Source organism: Lates calcarifer, linkage group LG9 (assembly GCF_001640805.2).
Source record: "Lates calcarifer isolate ASB-BC8 linkage group LG9, TLL_Latcal_v3, whole genome shotgun sequence".
NCBI lineage: Eukaryota > Metazoa > Chordata > Actinopteri > Centropomidae > Lates > Lates calcarifer.
In genome coordinates this window covers 13,682,273-13,702,694 of record NC_066841.1, presented here as the reverse complement: position 1 = coordinate 13,702,694, position 20,422 = coordinate 13,682,273, and the positions used below count along the sequence as shown (strand labels likewise).

The 20,422-nt window shown below is 46.9% G+C and overlaps 1 protein-coding gene across 1 annotated transcript; it reads left to right on the top strand.

Moving 5' to 3' along the window:
- Positions 1-1,448: 1,448 nt before the first annotated feature.
- Positions 1,449-20,200, top strand: smad7 (SMAD family member 7). The gene is made up of 4 exons (XM_018662487.2): positions 1,449-3,015; positions 4,026-4,079; positions 7,991-8,062; positions 19,289-20,200. The coding sequence occupies exons 1-4, from the start codon at positions 2,550-2,552 to the stop codon at positions 19,825-19,827; spliced, it is 1,131 nt and encodes a 376-aa protein (XP_018518003.1). The 5' UTR covers positions 1,449-2,549; the 3' UTR covers positions 19,828-20,200.
- The last annotated feature ends 222 nt before the right edge of the window (positions 20,201-20,422 follow it).

The following is a 20,422-nucleotide window of genomic DNA, read 5'->3' as shown; positions in this document are numbered from 1 at the left end:
ATTTGTCCTGCATTCAAGCTACTGTAGCACAGTGTGACTGAAGGATGCTGGGAGAGAATGAAAAGGCTGCAGACACAAACGTTGTGGGCCTTTACTGTTGTTTAAAATTATATTATTTCAACAGCGTTTGGTGTCTTTTATAGGTTACACGGGTCTGGTTGGCTCCTACAATTCAATATACATCACTTCTAATAAATTGAATCTGACAACAGTGTGGCCATTTTCATTGTTGTTGTTGTTTTTATTATTATGGTTTTAGGCTACGTATAAATATTTAAAAAGAAATAGCAGACAAATCTGCCTCCCTTAAATGTGTTTTGTCTCTTAAACTGCATATGATGCTGTAAATGGATCAAATCAAACCATTGTGCCTGTCATAATAAATATGGATTTAGTTCACAAAGACAATAATAAAGTGGGTAGATGCAGTTACAGATCTACTGTCAGGAAAGAAAAGGAAATTGATCCTCGGCTGATGGAAAGTCCTGCTGGATAAATAAAGATGGGTGGAAACTGTTGTGTTGATAATTAAGACGGAGAAAACGTGTGTGTGTGTGTGTGTGTGTGTGTGTCCCACCTGGAAACTAAAACGTCCAGAGGGCGGCAGCAGCGGGCTCCAATCTGTGTTTCGGACATGCTTGGCTTTTGTGCCGTATTCCCTAAGTTTGGTCTTGCAGGTACAACATCGCTCTCTGGGTTCCATGACTCATAAAATGGCCTCATGATCTATAGTCCAATAAGCAGCTATGTGATTAGACAAGGTAAATAGGTGTGTGTGTGTGTGTGTGTGTGTGTGTGTGTGTGTGTGTGTGTGTGTGATATCCCTCTCCATTTCTGGGCTACACACCTTTAACACACACACGTCTGCTCTATATGAATGGACTACTAATAAAACAGGAATCAAACATGTCAGGCAACGAAGAGAAAAGACATTAATATCTCTAAAATTGTAAGAAGTTGCAAATATTTAGGTTTTTTTCCTTCATTTTCTTGACATCAAAGCTCATTGGTTACGGCTTGTGTGACTAAAAGACGTTTTAATAAGATACAAAGATCTTAAACTAATATTCTTCATATGTAACATTTATCTAATATTCAAAAGTTTAACACGGATTACTTTAATCCAGAGTTTGTGTTTTATGGTTTAACTGCCATAGTTTCACAACTCGTGTTTTCATTCTCAACTTTACACTTTGTCAACTTTTTCTGGGAAAAATGTAACTTTTCTGCTCCTTTTTGTGTGTACGTGTGCGTATGTTTGTGTGTGCGCGTGTCTGTTTGTGTGTGTGTGTGTGTGTGTGTGTGTGTGCGTGCGCGCGCGCTGTGGGCTCCGCTTGATCTGTTGTTTGCGCAACACAATCACATTTCTTTTAAGCGACAGGGTGTCTAGACACACACGTGACCGGGCGCGTCAATGCGCACTGGAGACTGGAGACGGAGCAAGGGCACCCAAACCATCCGCCTCATTTGCAGACAGAGAGCCTTTTACCCCCCACCCCTCCCCTCGCTCTCTCTCTCTCGCTCTCTCGCTCTCTGTGTGTGTTTCTCCCTCTCGAGATCACTCGTTCGGCTCGCTTTTTCCTCCACACTCAGACGCGGAAACTTGGTGCGAGATACGAGCCTGGATTATTTGATTTTTTTTTTTTTAAAGGGAATCGACTACTAAAATAGGTTACAAGGCATCAGTGCGTGGACGTAACCCGAGGGGGTCTCTCTCTCTCTCTCTCTCTCTCTCTCTCTTTTCAAACGCAACTCAACTCGAGGTTAGAGATTTCAGCCCCTGGATTTGATCCCCGGCTCTTTGGACGAGACTCATTCCTGCCAGCAGACCACATCCTCTGCAGACGAGTGGCATATTTAGACGATAACGGATAATATATATATATATGTATATATAAACCTCCGCAAGCCTAGTGGTGGAGAGAGCCCTACTCTGTCCAGTCGGATCAAGGATTTTGTGGATTAATGCTCTTGAAGACACAGCGGCGAGCTTCGGTTTTCATGGGATAATTGTGATCGCGTTTTTTTTTTGTGTGTGTGGCTTAATTAGGCCCCGTTTCCACTGCAGCCAAACGCACACAGATAGAAAAATGTTTTGACAGTGTTTATTTGCTGAAAATTGACACGGGGAGTGTGTGTTTTTTTTAAAGGGGGGTCAGGCAACACATTGGAGGCTACATGCTCCTGCGTTGTAGCAGATTTCCCCTGCCGCTACAGAGGTGTACAGGCTGCTAGATTCATTATTATAGCCTAGTCTTAAAACGCCCCGGGGGGTGATGGTTATTTATCCCCAGAGGAAAAAGCTGACTGTCCCGTGAACCTCGACACGCTGTTTATTATTTTTTTCCCCCTTTCTCGGTGATCTAGTCTGCAGGAGAAAGCGACAGAGACTGGCGTATGCTACAGATTTCCTCTGCTTATCCAGCTCCCAGTTTTTCCACCGTATTTTCTCAGGCTGCTTGTCATCGCCTGGACTCGGATCCCGGAATCTTCATGATTTGCGGACACCATGCTCGTTTTTTAGCCGGGGAACCCTCTTTTCGTCCCGCATGTTTAGGACCAAACGATCGGGGCTCGTCCGGCGACTCTGGAGGAGCCGTGCGCCCGTGGAGGGCGACGGGGAGGCGGATAGAGGGACGCATGGCTCCGGGGGCTGCTGCATGGGCAAAACGACAAAGGTGGCCAAGTCCAACGCCGGGTCGGAGGCTGAATTGAAGGCGTTGACCCACTCGATACTGAAAAAGATCAAAGAGAAACAATTAGAGGTGCTTTTGCAGGCGGTGGAGTCCAAGGGGGGCGCCCGAAGCCCCTGCTTGCTCCTGCCCAGCAAAGTGGACGCCAAAGTGGGTCAACAGTCTTACTCTCTCCCCATGCTGCTCTACAAAGTGTTCAGGTGGCCGGACCTCAGGCATTCCTCGGAGCTGAAGAGGCTGTCTTGCTGTGAATCCTACGGGAAAATCAACCCAGAGCTCGTTTGCTGCAACCCGCACCACATGAGCAGGCTTTGTGAACTCGGTGAGCTGGATTATTTTAATATACACATCTTCACAACAACAACAAAAAGAAAAAGAAAACAAAAGTTATGAAAATTGCGTTTAATCCCCCGGTGGTCGGGCCTAATTTTCAATCAGGCACAAATTCAGACACCGTGATATTATGTCAAAAAGAATTGCTAGGCTCTTAAAGGGGCTAATTAGCCTAATTCAAATGACATCACCTCTCTTGGCACAGTTGTCTCGAGTTTCCATAAGGTCAAACTTGACCGATGTGAGAAAGCGTGCCAAGTGGACCCCTTCATCTCTTCGGCACTGTTGTCTCATTGAGTTTGAAAATTGGCGTGTTACATGAAAATAGACACATGTCCTCAAAGTCTCTCAGAGCCACGCCAGTGGAAAAATGTGCCGATTTCCTAATGGAGATCCGTTAATTAGGCTGCGACCCAGCCTGAGTGCCATGCTTTATTGGCTCTTTAAACCGTATGAGATGTCTATTCCAACCTAACTCGGGATATTTTCAACTTCATCAAAGCCCCTGCTTTTCAAACAAACAGCCTATCTGGCATTTCAACATTTCACAATTGGCATTTCCAAAGTGCAAAACGACTCAGCCAGGGCTTTACAGTCTTTCCACGCTGAAGTTTCCAGGGGCCTGTGTGTGAGTGTATGCCTCTCTCTCTCGCTCTCTCTCTCTCTCTCTGTCTCTGTGTGTTGCTGTGTGTGTGTGTATGCCTGTGTGTGTGTGCTTGCTTGCTTGGCGTCCCGGGCCAAAAGAGGCCCGTATCTCAGTTTGTCCTAGACGCTGATAGTGGCCCTCCTGGCGCCAGGCGGCCCCCTGTTTATCTGCCTGCCAATGAAAGGCAATAGCCGCCCGGCCGGCCTCACTGCCTGCCTCTTCCAGGCTGAGCTGACAGACACAAACCCCCTTTTCCCTGAAGAATGACAACTCTTATCATAAAGTTTTGATCTCTCCTTTGTTTTGTTTTTTTTTTTTCTTATGCTCTGCTTCTTTCTCCCCCCCACATGTAGAGTCTCCTCCTCCTCCATATTCGCGCTATCCCATGGACTATCTTAAACCACCAGGTGAGTTTAATCTACATATGTAAACACACACATCCATATGTATGTTCACATGTATGCACATCTGAAAGGCCATCTTGTATTCATGAATGTTTATGTGTTGTCTGATATGTCTGACATTACATACTGCATATAGTTACTTACACACTACCCCTGCAGTGCATTTATGTGTGTATATGTGAGTGTGTGTGTGTAGGAAATGGCTCCATGTTATGTTGTGATTTATGATAGCAGTGGAGTGGCACGCCTGGCTGGCTGGCTGGGCAATTCTAGCATGGCCGGCAGCCAGGGCAAAGCAAGCCAAAGTTGAGATACCAGCTATAGACTGACTGGCACGTCACCATGGACATATTGTGTGTGTGTGTGTGTCTGAGAGGGAGTTGTATGGGTGTTTGCTTGTGTGTTCTTTTAGCTATTGTGAATCATATAAAGAGACAGAGAGAGAGAGAGAGAGAGAGAGAGGAAGAGACAGACAGACAGACAGACAGACAGAAGCAGCGTCTCTGGAGCCAGTCAGCCTTTATCAGCTGAATTAATCAACAGATTAAGGTTGAGGGCTCGTGTACGTCTCTCTCTCTCTCTCACAGTCCCACATCTCTGTTTGTTTTAGAGAGAGCATTTGTGTATGATCTCTCCAACAGTTTTTTTTTTTTACCTTAACAAGCTTCATTCTTGTTTAATTGTTTTCTCCCTCCACCTGTGCCAGACTCCACATGCTGCTGTGGTTGTCATCCTATTCCCCGGTGCCAGAAAGTGGCATCAGGTTATGTCATCGCCTATTAAGTTGCTTTTGAAGTGTGTTAAATTTCAGGCTATAACCAGAATAGTGCGAGACTGGGAGGAGGAAGAGGAGGTGATGAGATTTTTTTTTTTTATTATTCTCTGCAACAGTTTCTGTTCATTTCACAGGAATTGATTAGTCAGAGTGTGGGGCCTCAGGTTTTTTTTAAAATTTTATACTCTGAATCTCTCCCTCAATATTTTGCTCATATAACCCTGTCTGCCTGGCTGTCTGTCAGCGCAGGAAAGGCTCAGCGTCAAACAATGACCAGTCGGCCCCGACCAGCCATCTAGTTAGTCAGGAGAAGGAGAAAGTGGCTTTCAGTGAGTGGAAACAATAGGAAGTCATTGCAACTGCAGCTGTGGTTCTTCAAAGCCCCCCCCCACCCCCCACCCCCTTCTCTGTCTTTGTCATCTGTATTTACTGGGCTCTAGCAATATTGTTTTACCTGAAAAGCATTTCCAAAACCTTCAAAGCAAGCTGAAATTGATCCAAAATATTGAGTGAAATCGTCCCTTTTATACCCAACACTCTGCTGATGTGACGCCTGTCTCAGGGTAGAACCAGTGTAGCGTGAGTTCATTTGGCGACTTTCCTTTGATGAAAGGAAACTAGGAGGTAAATAGGAAATGCAAGCTGGATGCAGACAAAGGAAATGATTATACAACTCGTGTTACCACCCTGTTTCCCCTCTCAGAGCAAACTGAAAAAAAGAGAAAAGGCTGGAATTGGTGCGACTGTGTGGGAATTAAACGTTGCCAACAAGAACAGAACAGAGCAAGACATCGTGTTGCTTGTCTGTCTCCAAGTAGGGGTTTTTTACTTATTTATTTTTAATGATTTCTTTTAAATCATATTTTTTCATAATTTTAGTGCAACAGTCTCTAGCTCACCTATCAAGCTATTTCCTTGTTTGGTTGCTTTCAGTCAGTGCAGCTGCAGTTGCGGTTAATCAAAGGAGACTCTGTGTGTCTGTCTGTCTGTCTGTATTGGCGAAGGAGGGTAAAAGACAACATATACTAATAGGACAATGGAGCAGGCTGGAGGCCACATACACACACACACACACACACACACAGAGGACAGATGAGCTTATCATGCAGAAAGACAGGGTTTTTCCCCAGTGCCTCGGGGAGCTGTCAGTCATGAACTCCTTCCCATTACTGCAGGCTGTTACAATTTTCTGTACTATTCTTTGCGTTTGCTTTATGTGAGGCGGTGTTAAATCATCATGACATTCAGAAAATCTGCATAGTTAACTTTTAGAAGGCAATTAAACGTTGTGAAAATCTGCATGAAGCGGAAGAGCGATGGATTTTATGATGATGGTTTTATGATTCCAGGGAGCAGGAAGTGGGGATTATATATGTCAGGGTGCCTGTCTGCTCCAGCTCCAGCAGCAACAGCGACAGTGGCGGTGGTCAATATGAAAACAGCCCAGACGTAAAACGCTACCTTGTTTCAGCTCTGGGGAATATAAATCACACACTGTGTAGCTGCTTTCTCTCTGATGACCACCCCACCCCCACCCCACCCCCAGCCCTGTGGTCAGCTGTGAACTGTTGCCCAGGAGACCGGGGCAAGGCTGTTGGCAACCAATGAAAGCGAGGCAGCACTGGGCTATGCCCCGTGCATCTCGTTACTGCGACCGCAGCAGCACGGGCCGCGTCCGGATGGGGCAGGGTGGTTGGGGGGAGTAGGGCTCGCAGCAAAACCACTCTGGTTGCTGTTTCTTAATTACCTCATAGCTGGTGCTCGGTCAGACAGGAGGCCGGTGAGATGATCTGTTAGCTAGAGAGTGGACGTATTCACCAGCAACACCACCATCATCCTCCTCCTCCTTCTTGCCATATGTGGATTCAACGTTTTCAGATGTGGTAGGAACAATCTTCTATTTCTTAATTAATTAATATTTTGTCACCTTAGCTTTTTTTTTTAGTGTCCATAGCGAGATCAAGTTGAATGCCATACAATATAACCATCAGAAAAGCTGCACTTTGGAGTCATAATCCACTCAGAGTGGAGGTGACCACCACCACACACTGTGGTTGGATGGATGGAAGGTGTAGAGCAGCTGTTGACGTGCAGCAAAAGGAATGTATCATTAGTGAATTCCAAGCTACCAGCGGCAGCAGCGGCTCTGCAGCAGAGCCGGCCTTCTCCCAGCGGTGTGCTCGGCACACACAGCGGTTTTTGTTAAAGCCCCATTCAGGTGTCATGTTGAAACTAGTCTACATTACAAGTCTTAGTGGGAGTTAAGTATTCAAATGCAAAAAAGAGGCAGAGAGAGAGTGACTAGTTTTTCCTCTCATGTCTGCCTGCCAGCGAGCTGCTTGGAAAATCTACGCTGAGCTGCTTTCAAGGCCTTTCGCAGCCCTGTTTGCTTCATTGTTTTTGCTAAGATGGAGTGCGTCTTGTTAAAATTCTGGGTTCCAAGGCAGCCACGCACGCGCGCTTAGGGGTGAAAACATTTCTGATACACCTTTGCTGTCAGTATGAAGGCTTGAATTTCTGATTTAGCTTGAAAGCATCAAATTTACAAACACTTTTCAGCCCCTTTTTCCATTTTGAGAGAGAAAAGCAGGAACGGGAAGAATATGAAGAGACTGTTATCAGACCAGTTTGGATGGCTGTTAAAGAAGGAGGCCCGGAGCACAACATGTTGCATTCACAGTCTTCTAGTATTTGATCTGTATTTGGTTATTGAGCAGGGATCAGAGTCTCCAGCCCAAACTCTCTCCTCAGTCATTAGCAGAGAGATTGCAACTCCTTTCCAGATCAGCAGCTCGTCTGTGCCGAGATGCAGGGCTAACGTTCCTCCTGAAGCAGTGGATTATGGGGGATTATCGGGGGTGTAAGGAACTCTCCGCCACGAGTCTTCTCTCCGTGGTGTTTGTGTGTGTGTGTGTGTGAGTGAGAGTGTGAGCTTCATCGTCAGCGTCTTCATTAGGCATTGATTTCACTGGAGTGATTGACGGCCTCACAGCTGCTGCCTTGCCTTCTCTCCCTCACACACACACACACACACACACACACACACACACACACACACACACACACACACACACACACACACACACACACACAGGAACACCCAGACACAGTACTAATTCAAAGTCTCTCTCTCCATTAGATTCTCCAGACTCTGGACCTTCATCCAGTGATACTGGGGGAACAACATACTCAGCCCCTGTGGGGCTTTCAGGTAAATATTCTTCCAAATAGATTTCCTATTTATACACCCTATTTTCTACTGTTCATCCTCTTTACCACTCATATTATTTTCCTCTTTTTTTTCTTTTCCTTCTCCTATGCATTCCTCCCAACACACACACACACACACACACACACACACACACACACTCATCTCCCTGCCATACTCCTGATGATGAGGCAGTGATTGTGGGGGCCCCTGCTTCCCCTCTGTTAAAAAAAAAAACCAGTGAAGGAGGGGTGGTGTATTTCTCCCACATTCACATAAATTCCTCCCTCCTGGCTATTTGAACAACGCTCCTCTCTTCTCCTCTTCCTCTCCCATTCCCACTCATCCCTTTCCGTGTTATGTTATAATGGAAGACAAACACGCTCAACTGTTGTTTGGAGAAGAATATGCTCTGTGCGTGCGGCATCGTCGTGAGGTTGGGGGTAGAAAGAAAGCAGGCTGACATGGGAGTGTTTGTTTGGGTGTGTTTGTGTGTACGGGGGGGGGGTCTTTGTAGATGGTTACCTCTCCTTTGGGCTCCGCAGAGCGAGACACAGGCGCCTTTCTTTCTTCCATCTCTCATGCAGGACGTGTTTTGGGCTTCCTCAGCTTTTCTCCCGTAATCTCCTTTGGCAGCGCCCGCCTTCCTTTACCCCAGCACCCTGTCCGCAGGCGACAGAATAAGATGGTGTCCACGGGAGAAAGAGTTTGCTCTGCTGTGCTGTTCTCTGCTTTCCTTTGCCTCAGATGGTTCTCATTACTGGGCCTTTAAAGCCTGTTTTATGTCAGTTGGTGTTCGCTGCCCATTCCCCCCCCCCTTTGTTTGGCGGTAGGGGGATGGAGGGGTTAGCCTGACTGCCTGCATGTGTGTGTGTGTGTGTGTGTGCGTGTGTGTCTGTAGATGGGAGAAGAGATTGGAGCGGTGCATAAAAAAGCAGAGGAACCAAAAAACAACCTCTCCTCTCCTCTCTTCCTCCTCCTGGGACACTAAAGTCCTCCCTGTGTGCATTAACTAAAGACACATTTTAGACCCAGTTGAAACTGTGAAACCCAAGAACTGGTGTCTTAACAGGCGCCCCCGTGCTTCCCTCCCTTACTCCCTTCCCTTCCCTCAGCAAGGCGGTACACGCTACCCCTCCCTCCTCCCCTGTTTTCCTTCCTGGCGAGGATGACATGGCAGCGGTGGCAGCGGCGCAGGCCAGCGCTCCAGTGAATGGGCCCCCTCTGTAAAAGCAGTAGAGGTAGAAAGGCTGGGTCGGGATGGCCGTAGCACTCTGCCCTCATGATTTCCCTGGCAGGCCGAAGGAAAAAAAAAAAACAAAACAGGGCTGCTCCATTCCTTCTTTCCCCTCCCTCCCTGCTTCCCTCCTTTGCTCCCTCCCTCCCTCTGGGTCCCTGACAAAAGAAACATGGCTCTCCCAGAGGCCTGCTGCTGACCTTCTAATTCACTCACTCTGCCCTTTTTATGTTCTTCTCCAGACATATTTACAGAGAGGAAGAAGGAAGAGAGAGGAGGGTGGCTTTGAGGGAAGGAGGGTGGCAAAGACTTGAAGTCAGCAAGAGCTGTACTGTTACTTTTTTTGCACTGTAGTAGAATAATTAAGTGCTTGTTGGCTCTTCGAAAAAGTGGATTGGTACAGCAGCTGTAGCCCTGCTATGCAGTTATACTATAGCAAGAGCAAAAAGAAAAAAAAAGTCCTCAAAACAAGTCTTCATTCATCTGGAAAACATAGTTTAGACAGAGCTGATGGGATGAGGTTAGAGAAAACATCCCTCTCTCTTCCTCGGAAAGCCAAGACCATCCAGGCTGGAAGGAGTTAAAGTGAAGCTGCGACAGCGACAAGCACAAATGCAAACTAGGCTGCCTGCCAGGCTACCAGCTCCAAAGCTCCTCTCACTGGCTCACGTCATCAGCTTGGAACAGAGCAGAGAGAGCGGTGGAGAGGAGAGGAGGGAAAAGGAGAGGAGAGGAAGAGGATGAAGAGGGGGAGGGTGGTCGATGGCTCGAGGCCCGGAGCTGGGTGTCGGGGTGCTGATCTCGGTTTGAGCCGGGGCGAGGGCTTACCTTGGGGGGGGGGGGGGTTAGGTTCACCCAGGAAATGAAGAGGGAGATCAAGAGAGAGATTTAGAAATGGGAGCTGGGGTCAAGGTTAAGAGGGCGCTGGATTGATTGGTTTTGAATCTGTGGAGTGTTAACTAATATTTAAACTTGTTAGAGACTGTAACTTTAAGTATATGAGCAGCTCAGGTAACACCCACGTAGCCAGATACCCGTTTTGTAAAGCTTAAGAAGTCTGGAACATGTTTTTTGAGTTTCTTTTTTTCTTTTTTCTTTTTTTTTAATGAAAGACCTCTGTGAGCGTGGCAAGACAGAGGTCTGGGCTGTGGGACGAAAGCGTGGATGTGTTTGTACTTAGGCTGGGTATCATTTAAAAATCTTTCCATGCTGGTGCTGCAGTGATACCTTAGTTTTGGTCCTGATACGGAAATAATAGTTTGACAAATTTGGACAGCCTCTAAATTTTTTCATTAAAAAAAAAAAAACAACAACAAAAAGAATCCAAATGTTCTCAAATGCTGAATGTTATCTAAACACAAGCAGACGTACAAGAACTTTCCATTGTCTAAAATTGGCCAAATTTTGAATCAAGTCTGGAACTATCTGGTCAAAGAGTAAGTAAACAGGATCATGAACCTGACCAGACATTCCCTGGCAGTTCTCTGCACTTGATAGTTTTGATACTTGGTAATTTAGAGACGATCAGATCTATACTCAGCTTTAGTGTATACATGCATGCATTAATTCTTCTTTAGAGGTGAGTTACAGAGATCTGTTTGTGCCAAGCTTGTATTGAATGTGTAGCATTGATATGTGTGTGTGTGTGTGTGTGTGTGTCGGTGGCATGCCTGCTGGTGCCATCGGGGACTGACCCGGAGTGCCTGTGTGTAAGAGGATCCAGTCAGGGCTGTGGTGACATGTACGCACACACACCCGTGCATTTTCACACACACACACACACACACACACACACACACACACACACCAATGCATACACACAGACAGGCAGATAGAGTGACCTGGTGCGAGCCCTGGCGCACGGCCGACTGTCACACAGGCGCTTCCTCCCACTGCAGGTTAAATTTAGGCTGAGTTGTATTCTTATACCACCACCCAGTCACCTCGCTCGACAGACAGTCGGCCAGCCCATCAGTCAGTCAATTAGTCATCCTGTGAATCGGCTGGACGTATAACCTTCATCAGAGTCTCTGACGGAGATTAAATTTAGTCTTGGCACCTCGGTTCATTAAATCAAACCAGTTCTGCTGTCATATGGAAGGCCCTGAAGAAACGGCCCATTTTTGGTCCAAGCCCGGTGAAAGAAAAGGCCTGTGTGTTGTTTTAAATTTGCTCATCACCGATGTAATACCTGAGACACTATCTTAGATTTATTATTTTTTTCTGGAAACTAACTTCCAGCAGTCAACTCAGAAACAGAGCACCCTTAGTCTCCCTCCTCTCTCTCTCTCTCTCTCTCTCTCTCTCTCTCTCTCTCTCTCTCTCTCTCTCTCTCTCTCTCTCTCGGCATTCCTGCCTTGTTTGGGTTAGCAGGGAAAGGAAAGGGCTGCGCAGGATATGACCTCATGTCTTTGAGGAAAAGGCGAGCGGACAGGGAGGCAGCTGAGGCCTCATCTTGACGGAAAACAAACACTGGAGTGCACCAACCAGAAAGAAGGGAGGAAAAACAAGAAAAGAGAGAAAGAAAGTGTCATTGCTTCTACAAAGACACAGATGTATATGTAGGCTGTTGGAACCAGGTGACCTCTAACAGGGGCGTTTTTAAGAGAGAATGAACGCTCTTCACTATAGAACAGTGTCTGTTTTGGTTGAATCTTGATTCTGTTATTTTTTTTCTTCCCCTCTTGCTTGAACAGTAAGAGGAAGGAATGAGGAGGGAGAGAAGATGGCGGCTTTGGGTGGAGGGAGAGATGGCCGGCAGCTCTGCTCTGTTCTCTGTAATTTGGAGGCTGTGTGTTAGCCAGCGAGTTGAGCAGAGCAGAGCCGGGCCGCTCCGCGCCGGGCCAGGATCTCTCATTACTCCCCACTTCCTCTCCTTGCGCGGCAGCCAAGCCGCCTCTTGGCAAGGGACTTAATTTTGGTTTTGGCCGTCCTCTGTTCCCCACCCTGTGTCATTATGCTGCACAAATCGAAAAAACAGCACGCGGAGACAGCGGAGGGATGGAGAGAAGAAGAAGAGAGGAGAGGATAGAGGAGAAACGCGCCTAGTTTGCATGTGTTTTGGTTTTTCTGATGGTTTTTCTCAGATTCAGATGCCTTACTCGCTTTTTCTTCCTCTTAGCGTAGCATCAAGATAACACAAACAGTTGAAAACATTTGCCTACCTTAGCATAGCCTGTTGATTGAGAGGTGGGCTATGCAGATTTGGCACCGAGCCAGAGCTGGAGGGAAGCCCAGAACAAGATGAACATTGTTTTGGTTCGCAGTCACTCTGTGGAAGTGGATTTTAACATTACCTCAATGTATGAAGATATGAAGGAGAGAAAGAGAGTGTGTGTGTGTGTGTGTGTGCGTGTGAAGGAGAAAGAGGAAGGGAGGGAGGACACCCTCCTTCAGCAGGATAAAGATGGAAATGGAAATAAGTGGAGACGCATTCCTGTAAACCTGTGCGTGTGTGTGTGTGTCAGATTTCTTGTGTGACACACATGGCTGCTGTCTCCACCCTCCTGCCTGCTCATTCATGTAGTCACTTTGTCTTTTGTGTACTCAGACTGGAAGGGTGTGCATGTACGTGTGTGTGTCTTTTTATCTCAGCGACAGACTCAGCCCTGTCAGTAGCCACATCTCTATCACAGACTACAGCGCTGCCATAACCCCACACACACACACACACATTCACAGACACACAGAGGTACATAATTATTAATAACAGAGTAACATCACAACAAAAGCTCAGACCGCAAACAACTGGCTCTGCTGGTTGTCTCCCTCTCTGTTTGCGGTGCCTGTATTATTTAGTTCCCACGGTGTTTCAGTGCCACAACAATGCGGGTGATTGTTCAGCTTGTCTGTCCATCTGTCCATAACGCTATGTGTCTCTGTGTTTGTGTGTGTGTAAATGGCTATGAGATACAGAGCCTGCGGGTGATCTCCTGACTTGTGTGTTTGCAAAAGTGAGCTGATGACATCATTACAGCCTGCCCGGCACCCTGTATCCAACTAGTGTTTATTTGTCCTGTCACCCTGGGAAATCTGGGCTGCTGGGGACGGTGTGTCTGTGTGTCTGTGTGTGTAAGGGTCAGCATGATGAAGTGTTTGAATAATAACTCAGCAGGAGTAGGAAGGAGGTGTTACACGGGTACAAAATGTCCCTCACTGAAAAAGTCTTGTCATAATGAGGATGCAAATGGAAGATTCTCCCTCAATTAATGATGAAACCTTCTTGTATTTTATCTCGGACTAAGACAAACACCATTCCTGAGTGACGCGTGGATTGTGTAATTATAGCAGAAACTTCCATTTAGAGAAAATTATACTGTAGATGGAGGCATTAGGAAAAACATGCACCATTTCTTCTCCTTATCTTCTCCCGGTCGTGGACGGATGGTTCATGTTAGAGATGGCGTGTCTGCAACTCATTCTCTCTATCTGTGTTTCTGCAAGGAGTCAGATCTGTAGATAGCGAAACTGTGCCACTCCCCTGTGTGGTTTTCCTGCCATCAGGGCTTATTTAGGTTTCTTGAAATGGAGGGAGGGTGAGGGGGGGGACACACTTCACATCTTCTTATGTAACCTGCCACCATAAAGAGGCACTTCCTCTGTCACCTACCAAACCCACTGTCATGTTTATCGACTTATCTACCAGGGCTGAACGATATGTCAATTGTGCTTCAGAGCAGTCGTTTTGCAAAATATGTACTTTAGTAAAGAAAAGTAGGAATAACAAGTTCAGTATGTGTAGTCCAGTTGTATTGACTTAATGCAAAAAGGGAAATAGTACAAGCCAGATTCATAAGTAAGACATTTGAACTTGATTTAATGTCAGCTTGGTTACTGGTTGCATGCTCTGCTGCACAACAAGTAACCAATCACAGTCATTTAAAGAGCAGACTGAGTCATTTACCTTTCAACAGTTAAAAGAAACTGCCTGACTGTGTACAGTCTGTGTCTCAAACGTACAAGGCTGTGGTGTTGTACTGAAGCGAGACCAAGGACAATTCCTCTGTGTTCACCGCACAGATTGGCTAACCTTTCTCCCTCCGAAGGGGTCGCCTGCCATTGAATTTCTCGCCACTGAAAAGCGGAATGAACATGACAGATAACAAACCCACCGTTGAGGACACAAACTTGTAATAACTTGAAAGAAAAATACAAAATGTGTTTGTGAACACAGAGAGAAACACAGAGGATTTTCTTAACAGACAGGAACACATACACGCTCGCAAGGTTGAACATATATATGGCATGGCAGAGAGAACAAAAGGAATGCCTCCAGGGTGACCCTTGACCTTTGGAATAGACTTTCTCCGGCTCGAGAGAGGGTGTTGACTTAGAAAATAAGGCCCCGTGAAGTGAAGAGTCCTTCCTTCCCCCTTGAGCTATTTCCTTCATGTCTTCCTCATTCTTCTCTTCAGCCACCGTGTGTGAGTGTGTGTCTGATGACGACAGGGTCATTACACGTCTGGGCTGAGAGGCACACACACACACACACACTGAGAGTTCTCCAAGATCAATATGAGACAATTCTCAGGAGCCTCCTCACTATTTACTGATGTTGATAGTGCTGTGTCCAGACCTGAAGGTTGGAAATTGTGTGTTTGCGTGTGTGTGCTTGAGGGTGTAGGTGTATTGCTCTGTGCTGACTTCTAAGAATAGGAGGGACCTTGTGTGTGTGTGTGTGTGTGTGTGTGTGTGGAGTCAGACAGAGGTAATGATTAACCTTTCCAGACTGTGTTTCTGGCCCTGAGAGAAGCACCCAGTCTGTCGTCGCCCTTCCCCCCTCCCTTTCAGCCATCCCTCCTCCCTTAGACCAAGTCCAATTGTCTCAGCTAGCGTGGCGTCCACTCTTAAAGACTGCAGGACCATTAAAATCCACAGGGGAGCTAGCAGTGTGTGTGTGTGTGTGTGTGTGTGTGTGTGTGTGTGTGTGTGTCTGTTTGCCAAATATTCTGTCCTTGTGCCGTGGTTATGGTAAATAGTTTGCATGCGTGTATTTATATTTCCATCTATGCATTTCTTTGAAGAGCATCCTGGTTTGTTGCAGCAGCTCCCCCCTCGCAGACCATAAGCTGATCGTCCATTAAATACCTAAAAAACACTGGTGCAATATGCTGTTTTTGTTTGCACAGTGTTGCTAATGGCTAACAGCCACATTAGCTCTCACCAGCTGCCTCTTGCAATTTCTTACACTGCAAAAAAAAAGCTTTTAACAAGGATTGTTATCATTACTATCAACCACGATCACATGACACACTCCACACCAGTCTGCTCCAGTATCTTTCTGCAACATTTTAGTGCCCCTCACCCAGCAGGGAAAGTCTTTTTTCCATGATTGGGGATGGGGGTTGTGTGTGGACCCCATGGGACAGGCCAGAATGGGACAGACCAGCAGCAGACAACTGACAGAGGCAGAGCAGAGCAGAAAGGGTCGGGGGCTGACAGATGGCCTCTGGCTGCCATAGCTAGCCAGCTTATCTCCAGTGAGGAGAAGCCTGAGACACATGGGCTGAAAGGCCGCGGTGCAGACGAGCAGGTGGGGGCGGCAGACAGATAGACGGGCTAATGCTCTGATAGGCAGACATCCAGATAGCGGACAGACGCGCGGACAGATGTACAGACGGAGACTGCAGACAGCTCTGTAAAGCGTTCAGGGGAGGGACCGGAGCTGATGGAAACACGGCGCTCCGAGGACAGGCGGACCCGGCGCAGACACTCTGACGACACCGTCTGTCACACACACATACACCTATGCAAGAAGCACCTGAAATAGTGTCAGACCGTAACATGAGGAGCCCGACCAGCAGACACCTCGCACACAAGCACACACACCGGCACACATAGACAAACACACGATGTGTTAAAAATTAAAATTCAGTTAAATGAGCCTTGCACTTGGAACAAGGTCTGTTGGTACGGGGCCACTCACATTAGCGTGTGTTTATACGTGTGTGAGTGTGTGAGCTATGTGTGTGGTTCTGTGTTCAGCAGCATTACTCATGAGGTGTAAGCTCATCTGCTGTCAGGACAAGCTGTGAACATAGTCTTCACAAGGCTGCGCCCCACAGATGGAGGAGTCTGCCTGTCTCGCTTTCTCTCTGCTGATGTACCGAACAGAGAAAAAGTTTGGTTTTGTTTACCTGTGAGGATAGTTGGAGCTGGACACAATCCTGTAGCTGTATTTATTTTTGTCATTGTCTCGATGGACTCCCTCAGATCAGTTTTCAGTCAGCTTTTTTTTTTTATTTTTTATTTTAAATCTAAACTGCAGAGGAATGGGAAGAATTCAGTCTGGCTATACTATAGAAATATTGTACCTTTTTATTCTCTCATACTTCACTCATAGCTGTCATATTATATCCCCTGTGGCTATGGAGGCAGAGAGAAAATAATCCCTGATGATGTCATAGTGATGTCATGAAATATTTGCTCTTGGGAATTTTTATAACTTTATAACAGAAAGTCTGTGTTACAGACCAGGGGGATGGATTTTGTAGGGCGAGGGTGTTTGCTAGTCAGCCAGGGTTTAGTGTGCTGTTTTCTGGAGCTTGACCCTTTCTAGGGACTAAAAGTGAGGCTATCTCGACCGATTATCGTCTTCCACCATCCTTTTTCATCTGTCTCTGGCAAGACAGGGCTTGTAATGCAGTATTTTCACACTGTGGTATCGCAAATTTGACATAAGAATGGGATCTGAGTACTTCTTAATGTCACTGCTTTGCTACTTGACCCCCTCTGTCGCCCCATCGTATTTCCCTGTGTTGTTTTTCCATCTCTCCTCAACCCTTTGCTTTTATCCGTCCTTCTCTTTTCTCTTCTCTGTGGTTCTCACTTAACCACCAGCCCCAGAGTTTCTGTGAGGAGAAGAGAGGAGAGGCGACGAGGGAGGGGAAGCGGGGCAGTTAGTGTAGTCCTGAATAGCAGGGTGTTTTCAGGCTGCAATGACAGGCTCAGACAGGCAGCCGCTCTAATGACCTCTGACGCCAGGCCCTGTCTCTCTCAGCAATAACAAACACACACTCGCTCACACACACTCACTCACTCACACACACACACAGGGCCCCACAGGTGAGCTCCACCAGCAGGCCCTCTCTGTCAGCTGTTAAGAAAGTCCAACGCAGCCTCCTTCTTATCAACCCTGGCTGTTCCTGTATGTACATGTAAAACAGAGCTGAGAGCGAAGCCCCGGCCAGAATGGGAGACTCTGTTTGACATCAGCCTGAGACACAAGAGACACTTTCTGTCTCTTATCTCAAAGATAAATACCCCCCCAATTTAGTCTAAGGTAGATAGTTGGGTACTTAGTTTCCCCCAGTACCCCATGAGGACGGATTTACAATAAACTTCCCGAGGCTTGGCTCTGACCAACTTCAAAGAACACAGCCCCTCTTGTTTTACGGAAGGCATGCTTTCAGTTTTGCCCCTTCCCTCCCCCTCCTCTCTGTTTCTGTCTCTCTTCTCCCAGTGTTGTCCCCCCCCCCCACCCCTTCTCCCTGCGTCTAATGAAGGCTAATGACAGGCCGCGGTGAGTCCACTCGGGCCCGGCACAGATCCTGCCACATTAACATCGCAGTTTGTCTCAGACGGGGCCTTTCCAAATTACCGGTTACATTTGCAGCTACCGCAGGATGAAACGAGGAAGGGGAGGGGTGGTGGGGGTAGGTCGGGGTCGGATGTGAAACATGGGGGCAACTGGAATGGCTCTGAGAGGGGCTCTCTGTTCATGTTTTTCCCCCTCACATATATTTCCCCTCTTCGAGCTTTCTTAACCCTTGAATGTGTCTTTCATCGAGGCTGGATTTGAGTGTGTGTGTGTGTGTGTGTGTGTAAGAGAGAGAGAGAACAGAGGAAGAATAAAAGTCGTTGAGCAGTTGATAGCAGTTGCAGCAATTAGGTGATGACCTTAAAAGCACAAGAGGCGCTTAAAAAAATCAGGAGAGGAAGCAAAGTTGCAAAAGTAACAGTCAAAATATGTGGAAAGCATTCCTTCTCTTCCCCACCCCGCCCCCTCTTTCTTTCCTCTCGTGCTCTCTCTCTCTCTCTCTGTCTCCCTCTATTTCCCTTGCGCCTGACTGGCTCCCACTTTTCTAGCTGGGAGTAGCTGGGAGCCAGATTTCTGTGGAATAGAGATATGAAGCCGGGGGGGGGGGGGGCAGGAGGCACACTGAAGGGAGACAGGAGAGGGAGGAGGTGGTGGCGGCAGCGGTGGTGGTGGTGAGTTTGGAAACTGGAGCATAGCCAATGCTACACTTCTTTTTACGCTCAGGGGAAACTTTAGACTGGAGAGGCCTAGCTTGTCAACGATTCAGACACCAGGGTTTGAGAGTTAACGCCCCCCCCCCCCCCCCGCCCGGCAGCTAAACGGCATGTGCTCTGCTGTAGACAGGGGATGGTTTATGTGTTTACGCGATCGCCCCTTCCCCGTCTTAATGCCGTTGCCCAGTTACCGCCCACCCCCCCCCCATCTTTTTTATAAAGCACAAATTCAAAGACGGGGGTTTCTAATTTCCTCCAGCGGGGCGAAGCATGTTGCCGCAGAGAGATGATCGGGACGGTCGGTTGACGTCAGTACATTGTTGGCCGCGATGCTACAAAAATACAGCGAGCCAGACAGAAGATAAGCATTTAATGCCTAGACAAATATTGTACTGCGTGTGGACACTTGCCTGCCAGTGTCTCTGAGTTGCTTCTCTTGTCTGAAGTCCAGGAATTCCAACATGGTTTTCCTGTATGGCAGAAATTGAGGATGACAGTTAAGCTTTGGCTCTCAACTAAAGCACATTCTCCATTTCCCAAAACAGGGATAAGGAAGACGTTGTGGAGAGGTAGCAATGTTTGAGTAGTTTCATAGTAGGCAACATTCCCTCATCACATCTTCCTCCCTCTCCTGTCTTTTTCTTTACTTCTTGATTTATGTATTTCAGTGTCATTATGTCATTCCTGTGCCCCTTCCCACAGGTCTAACCATCTCTCTCTTTCCCTGTTTCCTTCTTCAGATTCCTTGGCGTTGCAGGAGTCTGGCGAGCGGGCCCATTGGTGCGTGGTGGCATACTGGGAGGAGAAGACACGCGTCGGGCGCCTCTACTCAGTCCAGGAGCCCTCTCTGGACATCTTCTACGATCTACCTCAGGGGAACGGCTTCTGCCTGGGCCAGCTCTGCTCCGACAACAAGTCCCAGCTGGTGCAGATGGTGCGGGCCAAGATCGGCTACGGCATCCAGCTTACGCGCGAGCCGGATGGGGTGTGGGTCTACAACCGCAGCTGCTACCCGATCTTCATTAAGTCGGCCACACTGGACAACCCGGACTCGCGCACGCTGCTGGTACACAAGGTGTTCCCTGGCTTCTCCATCAAAGCTTTTGACTATGACAAGGCCGGCAGCCTGCAGAGGCCGAACGACCACGAGTTCACTCAGCAGCCTCGCACAGGCTTCACGGTGCAGATAAGCTTTGTGAAAGGCTGGGGACAGTGCTACACCAGACAGTTCATCAGTAGCTGCCCGTGCTGGTTGGAAGTCATCTTCAACACCCGATAGCAGCAGCCTTCCTCTTCTTCACCCTCCTCGCCTCTTTTTTGCCCCCTTCACAAACAGACTACACCCACTTTTCCTTTTTTTTGTTCCAGAGGTTCAAAGAGAGAAAAAAAGTTTTAAAAGAAGAAGAAGAAAGTATAAAACTCTGACGGACTTTGTTTAATAAATGACGAAGATTTAATTAAATAAAATAAGAAGCGAAAAATGTATTTTATGTTATATATAAATATATTATTAATTGTAAATATGAAGACGTTTTATATGCATCATTATTTATGTATTGTGCAATGTGTTGATGAGAAAAAGAAAATAAGATGCACTTTGCTTAATATAAATGCAAAACAAAGAAATGCCAAAATAAAAAAAGTACAAATAACATATTTTGTTCAGTGTATGTTTTACCTTTGAATTTGTGGTTGTTTCATTCAGTTTTTTCTGTTTGTTGTGTGCCTAATGCAAATTGGGTTATTTGAATGGGCCCACATGTCAATTCTCTAAAACCCCTCTAATGTAGTTTTGCTGAAGAATGTCGTCTCCTCATTATAACCAAAGTCAACAATTGCTCAACTTTGTGTCACTGAAGGACGTAGATGTCATG